The sequence below is a fragment of the Chionomys nivalis genome, chromosome 9 (assembly GCF_950005125.1).
Source record: "Chionomys nivalis chromosome 9, mChiNiv1.1, whole genome shotgun sequence".
NCBI lineage: Eukaryota > Metazoa > Chordata > Mammalia > Rodentia > Cricetidae > Chionomys > Chionomys nivalis.
The window spans coordinates 17,517,828-17,530,733 of NC_080094.1; the positions used below are offsets into that span (position 1 = coordinate 17,517,828).

The following is a 12,906-nucleotide window of genomic DNA, read 5'->3' on the forward strand; positions in this document are numbered from 1 at the left end:
AGAGTATGTGCTGGCTGCCACTTGGGATGGAAGTGGGTGCACAAGAGTGCATGCATTCTCATCTGTGCTGGCAAAACGGGCAGTAGGGTTGCAGCAACAGCTTCTAGGGCACAGGAGGGTTCTGGTCACCCCACCTGTTTCTCTAAAAGAATGGTGGGAAATGTGAAACTCACCTCATCCAAGAAGAAGTATGGCTCCTCAATCTCTCGCAAGGGGTCTCGAAGGAAGCTGAGCATGAATTCCTGCACCTGGAGCCGGTCGACAGCCCACAGCTCCTGCTGGGTAGAGAGAGTCATGGAAGAAGCCTCCAGTGATGAACCCACCCTTCAGCCTTACTCCCTGGCCCAGCCGTACCCCCTGGTACTCAAGCAGGAACTGCTGGAACTCAGACAGGGACACCCGGCAGAGCTCTGGCCGCTCTCCAGTCCTGCAGGGAAAGAACGGAAGTGCCTGGCAACTGGCTGATGTATCAGTCCACAAGGGGCCCCTTGCAACTCCCAGCTAATGGAGACACCCGATGGTTTACCATGCCTCACCCCCACCCCAAATGCTTCCCACCTGGATCCGGAACCACCCAGAGAAGAACCCCAACTGGCTGTTCCAAACCAAACCTCAAAGTGCCGGTTTCCAAGAAGGGGAGGTCCATCTGCAGGAAACAGAATCTGGTCAGGGAGAGAGCCCTGGGAGACCATGCAAGAAAGGGGCTCTTAGAAAAGGCTAGGGAAGCAGATGTTCAGGGGAAGGGGGATGCTGGAGTAATGGCATGGCACCCCAAATCCCCAAAGCAGGGCAGCAGGACTAGGAGGTAGAGGGAGGAATTAGGGCAAGAGGCTCATGCACCGTCTTCTGGGCGCTGTACATGAGGCTGCGGTACAGCTGAGCAAACTGCCCGTAGGTGATGTCCCCGCTGCGCTGTTCTAGGTCCTACATGGTACAGAGCAGAACTGCCAGTCAGGCCCCTTATGAGGAGCTGCTGGCTTCCCCTGCCCCACCAGTAGATAGCCCCAAGTGTCCATTACCGTCAGCCGTTCTCGTAGGAAGCGCATGTTGGGGACCCGGTAGTTGACCTGTGACAGCATGTTCTTCAAGTCCTTGGCTGATATACTGAGGAAAAAAAAAAGAGTATCCTTTTGACCTGTAGGCTGAGCACACCTGAGGCTGGACAGGTGAACAGCTATACTCTGGGGACCTGCAGTCCTAAGGGCAACACTGGGTCATAGTTCATGTGTGACAGATGGAAGTCTTCCTTTCTCTGGGTCTCAATTTCTGTATGTGAATAAAGAAAAGCTCAATATTCTAGAAGTGATCAAGCTCAGGAATGCAAGTCAGGTAAGAGGGGATGGATAAGCCATCTCCAGCAGCTGCCCACAGCTCTGATCTTGCCTGCCTGTCCAGAAAAGGGCAGTGCCCACTCACGATGTTTGCCACCTACTGGGATATCCTGGGATCCACAGCCCCTAGGCTCACCTACAGCCCAGGATAAACAGCAGGGAGGGAAGTATGGACATGCTTAGCCACAGGTAACTGCTGCTGCCTGGGCATACTCCTGAGGCTGGACAGTGAGCTGGCTCCAGGAAAAAATGTCAGAGTGCACTACTTTCCTGGCATGGGGGCTAGGACAAGGACCTGTGAACAGGATGAACAAGATGGAAAGGGATGCTCTTCTGGGAGCGTGTACTGGAGTTAGGGGGCACACTTCCTCCTTTGGCCCAAGAGCTAGGCAGGAAGGACCAAAATTCCCTTAGGGCTTAGAGCTGCACCAATAAGGTTGAATATTCTAGAGCAGTGGCTCTCAACCTTCCTAATGCCTTTAATACAGTTCCTCAGGCTGTGGTGACCCCCAACCATAAAATTATTTTCATTGCTACTCTGTAACTATAATTTTGCTACTGTTATGAATCGTAATGTAAATCTCGAATATAAAGATGGTCTTAGGCAACCCCTGTGAAAGGACCCTTTGATCCCCAAAGGGGTCATGACCCAGCTCTAGAGTCAGTGTTTGTTCTGCATGGGGCACTTGAACCTAAGTCAGCCAAGTAGGTGCTGTCAAGAGGTCCCATTTTCCACCAGTGAGACAGAAGCCTTACCTTTCTTACCTTGTCCTATCTGCATACAAACTGTTCTTTCTGTCTCCCCTCTGCTTCTCTAACTGTTGCTGCCTCCCCCTCCATGATGACACTCTTACAAGACTCACCTGCACTCGCTCCCTTTATGCCTGAGCTCTCACCACTGGGCTGAAGCTGCTATTCTTACAATGTTATCAGTCAGAAGGGTAAGCGTACTCCCACTCCTTAGCTTCTCATGTGGTACTAGTCTGGAGTTAGCCACTGGGCCTCTCCATGTTTCTTGCTAAGTGAGTCCCTTGGGTGACTGTCTCTACTCCAAGACTTTCCACTCCACCTGTACACACATCTATGTTACTACTCCCAGCCCATCATCTGGACTCGTCCTACCTGCTTGGTGACACCTTATCTCTACCTGGACATCTACTACGCATCATAGAACTTACACCCACACGGAACCCTAAGCTCCAACAATGTGTTCCTCCCACTGTCTTCCTGTCTCAGCCAATGGCCACTTCACTTTCCAATTGCTCAAGTCAAAATCTCAATCTCTGACTCTTCTCTCTGTATCCGAAAATCAAAGGATTAGGAAATTCTTTTTAATATAATTTTAAACAATATAGTTGAAATCCAACTAATTCCCTACCATTATTACCCCAACCTGAGCCCTCTCGTGCTCTACCCAGAATGATGGGACAGTGCCTTAACCCTGTACTCAGCAGTAGGATCTTGAGTGTGCTGGCTAGTTTTCTGTCAACTTGTCATAAGCTAGAGCCATAGGGAGAGCAGGGGTCCTCAACTGAGAAAATGCCTTCATAAAATGCAGCTGTAGGCAAGCCTGTGGGTCATTTTATTAATTAGTGATACTTGTGAGAATTAGGCCCAGTCCCTTATGGGTGGGCAGGGGGGCAACTCTGGGCTGGTGGTCCTGGGTTCTATAATAAAGCAGGCTGAGCCAGGCAGTAGTGGTGCACACCTTTAATCCAAGCACTTGAGAGGCAGAGGCACGTGGATCTCTGTGAGTTTGAGGCCAGCCTGGTCTACAGAGTTGAGTTCCAGGACAGGAACCAAAGCTACACTGAGAAACCCTGTCTCGGGGGGGGGGGGGGGGGAGAAAGAAAGAAAAGAAAAAAAGAAAGCAGCCATGGGGAGCAAGCAGGTAAGCAGCACCTCTCTATGGCCTCTGCATCAGCTCCTGCCTTGAGGTTCCTACCCTGACTTCCTTCAGTGATGACTAGTGCTATGGAAGTGTAGGCAGAAAAAAACCTTTCCTCCCCCAGCTGCTTTGGTCATAGTGTCTCATCATAGCCAATAGAAATGCTATCAAGGACACTGAGCAAATTCTAAGCCAGAGCAGGTTGCTCCTTTTTACCTCCCATGACTTCCAGCCTTTGAGAACTATCAGAGAGCCTGGTAACAATACAAGTTGCATATAGAGCATGCATGCCATTTGGTCTTTGCTTCCTCCGTCTCTTGGTCCTTCTGGCTGCACTGCCAGCCACCCTCCTAAGGACCCAGAGCCAGTGCTGTAGCCCACTCTCGGCAGTGTGACCTACAGTGTCAGAACCCCTAACCCTCTCAAGGTAGCTCAATTCTGTGGGCCCTCTGGCTCAAATGCACAATTGCTCTGGGCACACACTTCAGCTCAGCACCTACCGATCCTCACGGTTCCGATCCACTGAATAGAACTGCTTCCGGAGCCACCTGCAGAGAGAAGCGTGAGGTGAGGGTCCTTCTCCAATTAAGGGAAAGCCTGGGGGGAAGAGCAAGTCTCTGCCTCCTTTCCCCTGGCTCCAAGACATCTGGTCTTAACCGCATGAAGAGGAGTCTTACCTCTCAATTTGCAGGGGTGTGGCTGCCTGCAATGTATCCTCCATCAGCCAAGTTAAGCCTTTGATCCACATGTTCACTTCATCCTCAGATGTGGCTGTGAGCAGAGCAAACGCTGAGCTAAGAGCACACCCTCCCTCTTTACCTGCACCCCACGTCCTCTAAGCCCATCTCCCACCTTGCAGGCTCAGGGTCTTCAGGCGGAATTCCATTCCATAGAGGATGACAAAGCAGTGTGATTGGTCTGGCCGGAAGGCAGGGTCTTCTTGGTAGCGGTCAAAGTCCCGTGATGTCTTCCCTGGACGGATCTCCTTGATCTCACGGATATCAACTGGAAAGGTAGTAAAGGCCAAGGTCAGGTGGAGGTTCTCACAACCCGTACCTCTCAGTCACTTCTACACTTTCCTCCCTCAGGGAATGGAACACAAAGAGACAGACTGAACCCACTCATAGTTATCCTAGGTGACAGAAAGAGCTGGGCTTATCTAAGGCTTTCTTTCTTTCTTTCTTTCTTTCTTTCTTTCTTTCTTTTTTAAATTTTTTTAAGGCTAAGGCTCTTTGGGGACAGGGAAGTAGATGTGCTATCCCATCCCTATCTTTGTTCCATTGCTGGAGTACAGGCTATACACCTGTACCTGGAGCAGAGCTGAACTCGAGAAGGAAAAATAAGAATCCAAGGCAGTTCCTTGTGGATCACTTTCTAACACAATACACATGCAGACCTAATTGTAAGTCCTAGAGGCAAGGCTGGGCAAGTCTAGATTTGTCTCAGAGTCCCAGACAGAACCTTGGATCAGGCCCAGAAAACTGGCAAATCCTGAAATGACCCACATCCCAAAGACATGTCCATACTAGTCTTAGCAAAGGTCTAGTTCTAGCTAAGACCAAGGCTGTCCAAAAATGCCAGGCATCCTGTGCTGGTGAGGCTTGGTATTCTTACCTCAGCTACCAAGGGGTTCTCACCTGCTCCCCTACTTTCACAAGCAAAGGTGAGGCAAATACATGGGCTGAGAAGTAAATTTTCATTCTGGCCACTAACCTGAGTGACAGGCAGCGCAACTGTGAGCTAGTGACACATCTAACTCCTCCCAGGTGCAGTCTCACCAACTAACTCAGTTTTCTCAGGACAGTGTAGTGGTGGGCTGCATGCACCCAGGATAACTGTGAGTCTTGGCAGAGTGACAGCTGTCCCGCACCCACTGCTCCACTTCTGCAGGTGCTAAGAGCATCAGAGAGGACACTGGCAAGACCAAAGTGATGCTAAGAGGGCAGGGATTAAGTATGCCATATGGAGGGAGCTGTTCCTTGGCCATCACTTGCTCTGGTGTGGACTCAGCCTCTCTAGGTGTGAGAGGTTCTGCCACACTGCCCTAACTGAACACCTATTCTATTCCTGAGCGAGCTGCGAGCCTGGAAAGAGGCAAACACAGCCCAGGAAGAGAGATTCAGGCTTGATACAGAGCTTTCCCTCAGCTTGGGAATGCCTTAAAATGTTCTGACCAGTGCTCCTTTTGACTAATTACCTTAAATTCTAGTTCTGAACACCAGCATAGCTTGTACAGCCCAAAGGCCCCAATCAGCAGCTCGCAGTCTTCCTGTCTTCTCTTGAGCCAGCCACAGTAGCCATCATCTGTCCCACCTGGAACTGTGACATCACTTCTGGCTCTATCCCCTGCTCTGCTACCACAAACAGACTGGCTTTACCTGGATCCAGTTCTGTCCCCAACCAAACCCTCAGGTCTCTCCTTCAGCAAGAAGCCCTGACTTTGCTGTTGGTCAAACAATTCTCACCAACTCCCCATCCTTCCTGACTCTTCTGAACCACAAAACATTTATTTGAACACCAGGTCCTATAGGCCCATACACTCTCCTCCTGAGGATACCCACTGCTAACCCACCACGAACCCACTCCCTTTATAGCCTTTGAGGTTCTCATGATAGGGCTCAGAACTTTATCTGGAGCTTTTGTCTTACCTCTTCTGTGATCCTGCCAAACCAAACCAGACCTACAGCAACAACAGCAACTGTTCCTGCCCCGCTTCATCCTAGAGCCTGACCTTCCCAGTTCTCCAATTGGATTCTCTCTTACTGAAGATCCTGAGTGAGAGGCTCCATCTTGCAGCAATCGTCCTCTCAATGCCTCATGCTATGAAATGTATGTTCCTCATACACCAGGGTAGGCAGAGCCCGTCCAGTACCCACTGAGTGACTGAATGCAAAAATGAGAGGCACATGGATAGGGGACATAAAAAGGAATGGAGTAAAACAGAGGCATTCTACTTGGTTCTTGAACAAGAATGGGGAGAGTTGGGTCACAAACCCACAACTTAACAGTTTCTATAGGTGGGAAGAAGAGCTTCCACTGGGGGAAATGCCTACATCATATACCACACAACCACCACGAACTCTGCCCTTTGAAACAGAAACTAAAATATTCTTCCAGTGCAAAGCTATCATTCCCCTCCCACACATTCTCATGTGTGTGCGTTGTGTGTGCGTTGTGTGTGCGTGCTCACCCACCCACCTCTGCACAATCCACAGTTAGGGCCTTTCCTGCTGCTGCCCACCAGATCCCACAGGCTATACACAATAAGGTAAGTACACAATAGGCAGGCAGTTATAAAGTCAAGGCTCATGGTTAGACTTCATGTGGTTCTCCCATATATATATCTGTACACATATGCAGATATGTATATATGTCCACAAAGTCCATGGGCCCCAGGAAAGCCCTAGCCTTGCTCTGTGTTATAGGTACATTTACAGAGTCCAATACAAAGTCAGAGCGGGCATGTGGTTAGACAAGGAGCAGGCAGGCATAGAGCAGGAAGGCCAGGCACACTACCCTTCTAAGCCCACACTGGCCACACTGACCCCCTGTTCTCCTCCAATAGCATGACCCTGATGCTTTCTAAGTCTATGAAGTCAGAAGCAGATTGGAGAAGACCTAACAGTAATGAAATAGTCTACCAGACCCTTGAAAGCACATCCTGTGTAATCTCTACTGGTCCTCCTGCATCTAAGACAAACACTGCCATTCCTCTTATGTGAGAGAGTGTAGACTGATTCCCAGGAGCTGCCACCACAGGGAAGAGACTCCCTAATCAGACACACCTCTGCTTTGTCAGCCCAGCCATGGTCTGGGTGAGACCTTCTGTATTTCAAGAATGACTGTGTCTGTATGTGTGTATGTGTGTACAAATGCTTGGATGTTCATTCCCTATGTCTGGAGCCCCATGAGCCAGCATTCCCTTCTCACTAAAAACTATGGAAGAGCCGGGCGGTGGTGGCGCACGCCTTTAATCCCAGCACTCGGAGGCAGAGGCAGGCGGATCTCTGGGAGTTCGAGGCCAGCCTGGTCTACAAGAGCTAGTTCCAGGACAGGCACCAAAGCTACAGAGAAACCCTGTCTCGAAAAACCAAAAAAAAAAAAAAAAAAAAAAAAAAAAAAAAAAAAAAAAAAAAAAAAAAAAAAACTATGGAAGAGTGTTTAGAGGAACACTGGGGAAAGGAAAATCCAGGACACTGAGAGGTCCCTGATGTCCAGGGGCTGGGGAAGTGAAGAGAAGATATGCTCTGAAATCAAGAGCAGATTTTTCCACAGTCAGGGGAACTAGGATGACAATGGCCTAATTGAGGGCTTACCCTGACATGAAGGGTCAGAGACTAGCTAGCACAGTCTATTGGGAGCTTCCATGGATGCACTCCTCCAAGGACCAGGGCTCCAGGCCAAGTAAGAAGGCTGACCAAGGCTTTAGGAATGGCCTCAGCTGCCAGGGAAGTAAGGGACACCCAATCCTTCACACTTAATCTTAATAAACTCTTATAAAGAAAGCAATAAACTTATTTAAAAAAAGGTTTTTGTTTTGTTACTTCTGTTTCTTTCTTTTTGAGATAGTCCTGGATCTGCAATTTTCCAGAATTTAGCCTTTAGAGTGTTGAGATCACAGGTTTGAGGTACTATGAACAGGCTGTTTTCAAAGGGATTTGGATTGTGAGGAACTACCCACACCTGGGCTAAGGACTAGCATCACACAGTAGCTCTGAGGTCAGATAGTCGGGTAAACCAGGCAGAATCCTGGGTATCTGTGCTCCTCAGTGCCCCTTCTGGAGACCTACCTACTCCTGCGCCCTCAGAAAACCTGCCCTGACCATCTGCTTCTGAAGCTGCCAGGCCTAGCAAGGAAAACCAAGAACTACAGGGCCCTTCAAGTCAAGCTGTGAGGTTCTGGCAGTCTCTCACTCTTTCAGGTTCACTTTACAAGGTAAGGGCCTTGCTGGGACACACATGTCTTTGTATCTAGTGTTACTGGCATGGGGCTTATGAAAAATAGACCTAGGGAAGATGAACACAGCAGCTTGCTAGGACTCTGTTCAGAGGGCAAACTCAAACCTTCAGGAGTTTTATGAAGATAAAGGTCACCTTCCTGAACCCAAGCAGGTATTTCACAGCTCACAAATGGGCCTTATGAGTACTTTGTGGGGAGCAGGACTCATGTTCTGCTTAGCATATGCAAAGATGAGCTAAGACCCTGCTTCCTGAGCCTGCAGCACCCCAACCTGCACACCCCTACAGTGTAGGCATGTATATTCCAGTGGTACAGTCCAGAAAAAAAAAAAGAGACCAATAATAAGGGTATCAGTGAGAGGGTGCACATGACACTCCCCAACACTCACTTGGGGAATTAGCCCCCATTGCCCCACCATTCCAATCTTTTAGACTTTGGGTTTGGTAGGAGTTGAAATGTGTTTGCTGCCTGGTATTTGGAGCCATCTCTAAGATCTGAGGCAGATGACTCAAGACTCAATTTATAAAAATCAAAGTGTATGATGAGGCCAGAGGCTCTGGAAAGGCCACTTACTCCCTGTCCATCTCCTCCTCTCCTGTCTTCTCTGTCTTCCTCAGCCCAGGGACAGACTTCTGACCTGAGACCTTGAGCACTAGGGAGCAGCCTTACTCAGGGCACAGCACCTGGATCTTGACGAGGTTTACATAGACAACACAAACCTTCAGGACATGCTAAGAATGGCAGTTAGTGTCCCTTCAAGACTGGGTGGCACATACCTTTAATCTCAGCACTCAGAGGCAGAGGCAGGTGGATCTCTGTGAGTTCGAAGCCAGCCTGGCCTCCAGAGTAGGTCCCAAAACAGCTGGGTCTACACAGACTTCTCATCTGAGGCACCCCAAGCACTATGAAGGTAACAGTCAGGGCTGGATGAGAACCAGCTTCTGCAGAATAGACTCCCACACCTCGGACAGCATTCAACTCACTGACTATGCAGAAGAGACGGGGCTGCTACAGAGACAAGCTAAATGGCAGATACACCTGAAGCTGGGAAGTGGAGAAGAGGGCTCTTCTGGAGCCCAGCTCCTGAAGGCTCCCTACTTCCCGGCCACCAGGCTGAGCACATGCCTGTAGTTAGCTCTCCTGCCCATCACAGGACAGTCATCCTGTGCATCCACTGCAGAGATGGGCAACAGGTGAGCAGTCTACAACCTAGGACAGCAGGAGCACTAGAGAAAGGGAATAAAAAGAATGGGGCGGGCTGGAGAGATGGCTCAGAGGTTAAGAGCACTGGCTGCTCTTCCAGAGGTCCTGAGTTCAACTCCCAGCAACCACATGGTTGCTCACAACCATCTGTAATGAGATCTCGTGCCCTCTTCTGGCCTGCAGGCAAGCACACGGGCAGAACGCCGTATATGTAATAAATAAATAAAATCTTTAAAAAAATTTATAAAAGAAAAAAAAGAATGGGGCACTAACTCTTTTTAGGGATCTTCAGTACACAGAGCCTGGGAACGAAGGAACAAAACCCAAAACCTTAATTTAGACCCAAGACTCTGGGCTAGAGCTCTTGTCCTAAAATTCCCCACCTCCAGCAAAGCCACTGTCTAAACAGCCCCACAGATAGATATCTCCACATATACGGTCATGGGGTCACATGGCAAAGGAAGATGGCACCATGACACACTGTCCTTCCTGTGCCTGTGCAGCAAAAGCAGCTGCTGCCACACCAGCAACTGTGAACAAAAGGGACAAAAGCCCTCCTTGGAACCTTAGTCAAACCAGGTTACACCACAAGAGACTGTCTCCAACACCCTGACTGAGAAGAGCAGCTGGGCCTAACTGAATTCAGCTTCTTTCCTACCTTGGTAAACAGGAAACAGCCATTCAGACAGCTGGACAGAGGTCCATAGGATCCCTACACAGGACCTTGCTTTGCAATGTACAAATTGCTTCAGGTTACAGCTGCACAGCACACAATCCTCACCCACATGCAAGCCACCTACAGGTTGACCAGATGACTCTTCTCTTTAGGTAAATGAGGAATGGAGGGCCCAAGGGGCATCATCAAATGGTGATTCATGGCAGATGGGGCTCTGGAGTGTCCCCATGGTAGTACTAACTCTGATATTGGGAATATGGAACAAAAGGAAGAAGGTCAGAGGGTTTCACACTGCCTAGGCAGGCAGCACTCTTTCTAAAACATAGCTTATTTCATTGGTAACAGCATATGTAGGTCCCAAAGGGAGAGAAGAGAGGAAAGAAGGCCCCATGCAGAAGACAGAGCCTGAAGGGACCTCACCGTCACTTGAGGTTCATTCACTTGTTCTGTGACTCTGTTAGTTATCAGCATCTATCTCCTCCACACCAGGCCCTGAGCTGGGTCCTGGGGAAACATATCAATAGGCATTGAGTTCCTGTCCTTCAGAAAATCCCAGCCTAACAAGGAAACAGATGGGGAAGCAGATAACTATGAGGTCATGAAGAGAATGGAACAGCGGGGAGACATCTGTGGTGCTGTGTGGTCACAACCTCCCCTCTCTTTGGTGTTCTGCTCTTGACTTTCTCCACACAACCTTGTCCAGACCTTCTTGCTTCTTTGTGAGCACATGGGCCAGAGTCCTCTCCTCTTCTGGTGTTCTGCCACCTCAGTGACAGTCATGGCCACAGCTGTGATTCCTTCTGCTTCACACAACATCGCTAGCCTCTAAATGTTTGGCACTACATTCCAACTGCTCACTTCCTATTCCTACACACAAACACAAAGACAAACTTCAAGCCAAATATTGTCTTCTCTCACCCAAACCTGAGGCTCCTCTGGATGCACCAACAATATTACCATTCAAACAGGTACATGAACTGAAAACTTCAAAAGGTTAAGATTTCTTTTTCTCAGGCTCAGCAGGAAAAGGCACTTATTGTCAAGCCTGGCGACCTGAGTTCAATCCCCAGGACCCACATGGTGAAAGGAGAGAACCAACTCCCCCAAGTTGTTTCCTGACCTCAAAACATACACACACTTTGAAGTCTTTTGACTCCTTTGTTTCTCACCAACCCCCAATCAACCCTCCAAGTTCAGCTGACTCTGTTATTCACAATGAGCAACTGTAAGGATATCATGTTAGGTGCTGGAGCTTGACCATGGAGGAAGGATTAAGTTTGTACCGTGCTAGGAAGATTATGTTAAACAGAGCCTACAGACAGACATTTCTCAGAAACTGCAAAGCACAGAGGATGAGGTCGTTGTCTCTGTTGGGTGGGGAGGGCAGCAACAGCAAGAGTGACATCTGGCATCCTGTCACTAATCTTTTGCACATTTGCTGTGCATATTACATAAAGCTCTTAATTAAACTGTGCTATTTCATCCTTACAACTAGTACTATGAAAAAGTATAGGGTTCCTATTTTCCAAGTGAGGACACTGAGCACAGAGTGGCTAATGATCCTACCCAAGGTGACAGTTGGCGAGTGGCAGAGCCAAAGATATTTCAGTGCCAAGCTGCATGTGCCCTGGGCTTGTGTTCTGTGATGCCTTGGGATCCCTGTGGGAAGCTGCCAAGTGGGAGCAACACAGGGAGGATGGCAGGACTCCAGGCGGCACCATACATGCTGTTTTGTGTCATTCTTACTGTAAAAGTCTTATGTGTATTGTTTTAAATTTATTATTATTTGTGTGTGTGTGTGTGTGCGCACGCGTGCGCATGTGATCTGTGAGGGTGCACACATCCCATGACACTTGGGGAGGCCAGAGGACAACTATGGGTTCCAGTGGTTAAAGGCCACCAGGCTTCCATGGCAAGTGTGTTTACCCACTAAACTATCTCTCTCAGTTCTCAAGTGTGTTTTAGGCTATCTGGCTATTTTCTGTAAATTCCTTGAGGACATAAACCATGTCTGCACTGCTCCATGCCTAGCAGGAACTGAACACGTGGTGCAAGGAAAGGAAATTATAATCAGAGTCTTTCTTGGCTGAGTAACCTGCCCCTGCCCAGCAGGTGAGACCTCCAGCCTCCGATGCTTGCAGATGGCTCTGCAAGGCTCTCCCGGAGGGCAGAGGACAGGCAGTAGATTAGGAGGGGAAAAAAGAGTCTGGGATCTCTATCCCACAGAGGAATACAGTGGCTTCAGAGCTTCCCTCGGCAAAACTCCTCAGTAAGTTTGCTCACCTTTTGCTTGTGCAAGTAGAGTCAGTCTTTAAACCCCACAGACAGTCACAGGGGTTAAATCTCAATGACAAAGGAAGTCATCAAATTGGAGGCCTGGTGATGTCTTATGATGCGGAAGTCTTATTTCTTTATACCCCAAGAAGTTTTTCCTGCCTTAGAACTGTGTGGTCCAGCCCCTCCACAGCGTCTTACCAGCCCAAGCCACTTCCCTTTTATTCCTAAAGAAGCAAGGCCCCAGAGAAAGATCTAGTCTCTGTCTTCAACCCAGAGGGGAACTCGCTCTCTGTCTACCCAGGAAGCCTAGATTAGACCCTTTGAAATTCTCTCCACCTCTAAAGTAAGAGAGACCTTGTGACCCTACCCCCAGTTTTAGTCACCTCTCACCCCATCCCCCACCAATGCACATCCTAGTACAGAACTTCCGGTTTCTAGTACAGGCCAGTTCTCAGCAGAAATCTGAGGACAGCCTCTGGGAACAGTCTGGACCAGGTACTTTGCTCTCACGTCACTGCTACAAACCCCTGACAAAGTGCCACCGTCACCTTCGAACCTCCCCAGTAGATAT

The 12,906-nt window shown here is 49.0% G+C and overlaps 1 protein-coding gene across 2 annotated transcripts in view; it reads right to left on the bottom strand.

The window, feature by feature from the left end:
• Plcg1 (phospholipase C gamma 1) overlaps positions 1-12,906 on the bottom strand; it is a 32,910-nt gene that overhangs the window by 11,361 nt on the left and 8,643 nt on the right. The window contains exons 4-11 of one of the 2 annotated variants that reach the window (XM_057780681.1): positions 4,072-4,224; positions 3,897-3,990; positions 3,720-3,767; positions 1,020-1,104; positions 841-924; positions 612-646; positions 355-427; positions 174-278 (exon numbers count right to left, since the gene is read on the bottom strand). In XM_057780681.1, the coding sequence (XP_057636664.1) occupies positions 174-278; positions 355-427; positions 612-646; positions 841-924; positions 1,020-1,104; positions 3,720-3,767; positions 3,897-3,990; positions 4,072-4,224 (677 nt within the window). The remainder of the gene's footprint in view (positions 1-173; positions 279-354; positions 428-611; positions 647-840; positions 925-1,019; positions 1,105-3,719; positions 3,768-3,896; positions 3,991-4,071; positions 4,225-12,906) is intronic. The other variant, XM_057780682.1, reaches the window with a different exon arrangement.